Genomic DNA, 5365 nt, shown 5'->3' on the forward strand with positions numbered 1-5365 from the left:
TCAGGGTAAAGAAAGACAAAATCTCCCAAAGGTGAGGGAGGGGAAGAAGAGAAGAAGGTGCATCCCTCTCAGTCTGATGCCATTGAAGAGAGCACTGGGTGGGGTCAGGAGACCTCCCACCCCAGGCTCCCCATGTGACCTTGTGCAAATCCCTCCTCCCCCATCTGGGCTTCTTCCTCTAGCTCTGAAATTAGGCAATTGGATTTAATCATCTCTAAACTCTAGTCCATTTCTAAATCCTGTGATCCTATAATGCTATGACCCACTGATCCCCCCAGGGGAGGGTGGGAAGGGTTCCTGCCCCAGCTCTCCCTATGCCACCAGCCCAGGATTTCCAAGCATCGACTGGAGAAGAAAAGGGGGGAGGGGCAGGATGCCTCTTCAGCGGGACATCATCTTCACAAACTCTGTGAAAGAAGGGAAAAGATGCCAGTGAATGCCTATTCCTCCCACTCCCTGTCCCTATATCCACCCACCCACCCCCCATCACCAATTCTCAGGATTGTCCTACACTCCCATCCCCACCCACTGGTACAGAATACACCCTTAGAGGGCCCTTCCATCCCAGCCCCTGGGGAAGGCCCTACCCCAACCCTATCCTATTTCCCAGCTGTGAAAAGGGATGGTTAGAGTTAGTGATGATTTCTAAGGTGTCCATTTCCCCAGTGCTACCCCAGTTCTTCTCCTCACCTGGGGTCAGTCTCTTCCCCTCTCTGGGACTCAGGTTTTCCCCTATTCAAACGGAGAAGGTGGGGATGGACTTAGGGACCTCTAACCATCTTATAGCTCCCAGAAATCTAAGCATACAGAAACTGAACCGAGGCCTATAGAGAAGGGACCAGCCCTGCCTGGAGGGGTCTTCACCTTCAAAATCCACTGTGCCATCTCCATTGACGTCAGCCTCCTGCACAACCTCAGAAATCTCTTGGGCACTGAGCTGCTCCCCTAGCAGCCTTTGCATGGCCTGGCGAAGTTCTACCAAGGTGATTGAGCCATCTCCATTGGCATCGAACTGCCCCCAGGCACAGCCCAGCAGCAAAGGAGGAAATCCAACAAGAGGACGAGGATTAATCTGGGAAGACTTTCTGGTAGGGCAGGCAGAAGTGGAGAGTAGAGGCTCTGGGGCCTGGGGGAGGCAGTGGAGGTGGGGTTCCTTTCCTTATCCACCCCTCCCTACCCTTTATCCAGCTCAGAGCTCTGAAGTGGTAACGGAAAGCTTTCTTCAGCCTCCTCAAGTCACTCTCCCTCTCCCTTTCCCTTTCCCTCCCTCCTCTTCCTCTTCCTCTTTCTCTCCTTTTCTTCTCATCTTTCTCTCTTCCTCCCTCTCTCCCTCCTCTTCCTCTTTCTCTCTCTTCTCTCCTCTACTCTTCTTCTCTTCTTTTATCTCTCTTCTTCGCTTCATCCTCTTTCTTCCCCCTCTTTCTCTCTTTTTCTCTTTCCCTCTTCCTCTCTCTCTTCCCCTCCCTCTCTCTCTTTCAGTTTTCCTGTCTGTTAAAAAGGGCAAGATGGGCTCTGTGATCTCTAAATACCCTTTTTACCTTGCAAAGGTGTTCCTCGTGACTCTGGCCTCCCCCACCATCCCTGCACCTTGACCATGGTGCTGAGTCACTGTGGCCTTGGAGACTACCAAGATTCAATAGGCTCGTTGTTCATTCAGGCCAAGTGACTCCTTTTATGAAAGGAGATCAAGGCCCAGAAAGTGTGGCAGAGGGCCTTTCCAGGAGTCAGTAGTCCAACAGCCTTCCCTCTCCATGCTCACCTCCTTGAAGGCATCACGCATCTCATGCACTCCGATCATCCCAGCTGTCTCTGCCAGCAGCTTGGGTGTCATTAGTTCTACAAAGTCCTCAAAGTCCACCTTGCCACCAACTAGGGATGGGAGAGGTTAAGAACAAGGAAAGGAAAAGACAAGGACTGAATCTGAGCCCCCGATCCCTAGACTTCACCCTCCCCAGGTGTCCTGGGGCAGGTCAGGGGCCCCCTTTTTTTCTGCTAACCCAGCCAGGAGCTTCTTCCCAGACTCCTCAAAGAGTGTGCCCCATCTAACTCTCACAACACCAACTCCAGCTTGGTTCTTGACCTGCATCTTTGATCATTCAGTTAGTCAATTATTAATAAGCACTTAATAACTAATATGTGCCAGACACTTTGACATGCACAGGAGATACAGAGATAATATCAAAATAGTCCCTGTCTTCAAGAAGCTTACATTCTATAGGAGAAACATTGTGTGCACAGAAGTATGTAAATGAAAAATGTTCACAAAATAAATATAAAGTGATTTCTGGGGACACAAAGAGATGAGGAAATCAGGGAAGGGCTCATGTAGAAGGAAGAACTTGGGCTGAACTTTGAAGGAAGCTGGAGATACACAGAACCATTCATGAAAAAGTACAACATTCCAGGCCTGAGGGACAGTCTGTACAAAGATACAGGGATGGAAAATGGATGTTATGTGTGAGCTACAGCAAGCAGGTGGTCCTCCAACTATTTCTGGACCAGTGCAGATCTCCAGCCCCATCATCTCCTCCACTCCCATCATATTCTCTCCTCCACATCACCTCCCCAAGTCCACCTCCTTCATTCTGAAGCATGCTAGGAGAATAGAATGAGTACCGACCTTCAGATCGGAGGACCTGAGTTCAAATACACCTCCAACACTACCTTGTGACTTTGGGGAAATCACTTAGCTTCCTGTCTCACATTCTTCCTAAGTAAAAATGAAGTGGGAGGCTCAGGTCCTCTCCTATTCTATATTCACATTCCTATAATCACCCTAATCCTGCCCCCAACATTAAATTTCCAGTCCCATCATTTCTACTTTTTCATCATTTCCTCAGCCCCATCTTCACCTCAACCTTATCTCATGATCTCCTTGGTCACATCATCTCCCAAACTCCACACCCTCCTTCTCCCCATCCCCATCACGTCCTCACCCAAACATCTGCTCAGCCCCAGACCATCATTTTCCAAACCACAGATGAAGATCTTCCTATGCTATCTCCTCATTTTCTCAGATCTAGCCTATCATCTCTCCAGTTCCACCACTAAACCAACATATTTCCCAGTAGCTTTCCCACATCTCTATCACGTCCTAGTCCCCTTAGTCATCCCCCACTTCTTTCTCAACTCAACCTCATCTCATTTTCCATTTCTCTTCCTGTTGCCTTCCTTACTCCTGCCTCCAGACCCAAGCCCAACATCTTCCTTGAATAATTGACTTGACTTCTTCACTTCACTTATTTCCTTGATCTATTGACCTCTCTCCCTCAAGAATCATAGAAAGAACCTTATAATCCAATTCAGAAAGCCACTCCTTAGCTGTTGACCCTGGGTAAACCACTTCTCACAGAATCTGTTTCCCCATCTGTCAAGTGGTTAAAACCATACTTGCATTGCCTACCTGATAGGAAAACGCTTTGGAAAACTTTGAGAGTTGTAGAAATTTAAGGAGTTAGTATCATCATTCTGTCTTTAGCCCTCCCCTCTTCCCCTGCTCCACCCCAACCCTCACGGTTCATTCGGATCTGCTGTCCCAGCTCTGCCAGCTCCATCTCAGTGGGCATGTAGCCCATGGTCCTCATCAGGTTCCCCAGGTCCTTGCAAGAGATGAAACCATCTCGATCCTTGTCAAACTCATGGAAGGCTTCCCGAAGCTCTATGAAAAAGACAGGAAAGGGGGAAGAAAATTATGAGGAACCTGGAAACCAACAAAATGGGGGAAAGCTGATCCCTTCCTGGAAAAGGATCTGGGAACAGGACTTGGCCTCTAAAAGAGGCCTTGCTGAAAACTAACCAGGATTGAGCAGGGGTGGGATTCCTGGAGCCAATGAAAGACAGTGGGGAACTCCTGACACTGCCATGGGGAGGTGGATGGGGATAAACACTGAAATCACTGAAACTGGAGGCCTCAAATTGCTGGGGAAATAGGTAGAGCTCAAAACCACCAATGAAGAAATGAATGGGAACTTGAAACTGCCAGGAGAGACTGAGTTTGGGGAGTCTGGTGGTGGGGATAGCTATCACAAGAAATTGTTTCCTTGAGCCACTGTTAAAGTAGAAGTGAGGAGAATGTGGTAATGGAATAGGGTCTGATGGAAGTGCCTCAGAGGGACTGCAGGGGAGGAAAGAGGGGGAGGAGGTTACCTTCAATCTCATCTGGTCCTAGTGGACGATCCTGAAGGTTTAGGAGGAAAGAATGATGGGGAGAGGCAGAGACAGGAGTGGCCCTCTTCAGGACTACTCGATGACCCTCAGGCTCTCTCCAGGGTCCTGAAAGAGGGAGCTGGAGGCCATTCACACCCTCTCATACCCTCTTTTCTGGCTGCTCCTGCTGGGGTCACCAACCCCTCCCCCAGCACTCATCTAGCCTCTGCCCCCTCCCCATCTGCTCTTTTTTATTCCTCCCTTGACAATCTCTTCCTTCTCTCCCTTTCCACTTCCTTCCTCTTCTTTCACCTGAATGAGAATTTCTCCCTAACATCCCATCCACCTACTTCCTCCTTCTTTCACCTCCTTCCTTCAACTTTCTTCTTCCTCCTCCTGCTTCTTCTACCCTTCTAGCTCCTTCTAGCTGCTTTCTCCTCCTTCCTCTGTCCTACTCCTCATGCTTTCCGAAACTTTCCTTCTCCTCTAGCCTTTCCCCCTAACCTTCTACCTCCTTCTGCCTCCTTTCTCTTCTTGAGGTCTCCCATCCCCTTCCAGCATGGAACAATGGAAAGAGCACTGAAATCAGGGAACCTGAAATCAAATCTCACCTCTCTTGCTTACCACCTTGAGACCCTGGCCAAATTTCCTTCTATTAATAATACCAAGCATGTATATAATGCTCCAAGCTTTGCAAAGCTCTTTACAAATATTTCATTATATCTACCTGAGCCTCAGTTTCTCATCTACAAAATGAAAGGGCTACAGGTACTCAGAGGTGCCTTCCATTTCCAGATCTACATTTCATCCCCTTCTATCTTCTCTCCCTTCCCTCCTTCCTCTTTCCCCATCCATTCCTCACCCTCTGTTTCTCCGCAATCCCTTTCCTCAGGAAGATGCAAGCTGGTCCCATGGGGAACTGCATGGGGCCTAAGAAGGAGCAGGATCCAGGACCTTGTCGAGGTCTCACAGCTCACAACTCTCTTCTTGACTCTTTTTATGGTTCACTATCTCTCTCTCTCTCTCTCTCTCTCTCTGTTTTTTTCCCTTCGGTTTCTGGATCTCCTCTTTTCTGTCCGTCTGCTCTGTCTTCTGGTGGGTCAATCTGTCTGTTTCTATATGTCTCTCACTCTTTCTCTGTTCCTCTTTATCTCTTTTCTCTCAGTCTGTTCAGTCTTAGTCTCTGAATCCAGTGGGTGACAGCTGGGACCCAGTTTCT

At 48.6% G+C, this 5365-nt stretch overlaps 1 protein-coding gene across 1 annotated transcript; it reads right to left on the minus strand.

Moving 5' to 3' along the window:
* Nucleotides 1-381: 381 nt before the first annotated feature.
* Nucleotides 382-5071, minus strand: CABP5 (calcium binding protein 5). Its single transcript, XM_036747133.1, has 6 exons — nucleotides 5009-5071; nucleotides 4147-4177; nucleotides 3515-3658; nucleotides 1760-1869; nucleotides 865-1012; nucleotides 382-407 (listed from the first exon to the last, which is right to left on the minus strand). The coding sequence occupies exons 1-6, from the start codon at nucleotides 5069-5071 to the stop codon at nucleotides 382-384; spliced, it is 522 nt and encodes a 173-aa protein (XP_036603028.1).
* Nucleotides 5072-5365: the final 294 nt, after the last annotated feature.

This window comes from Trichosurus vulpecula, chromosome 2, assembly GCF_011100635.1.
Source record: "Trichosurus vulpecula isolate mTriVul1 chromosome 2, mTriVul1.pri, whole genome shotgun sequence".
NCBI lineage: Eukaryota > Metazoa > Chordata > Mammalia > Diprotodontia > Phalangeridae > Trichosurus > Trichosurus vulpecula.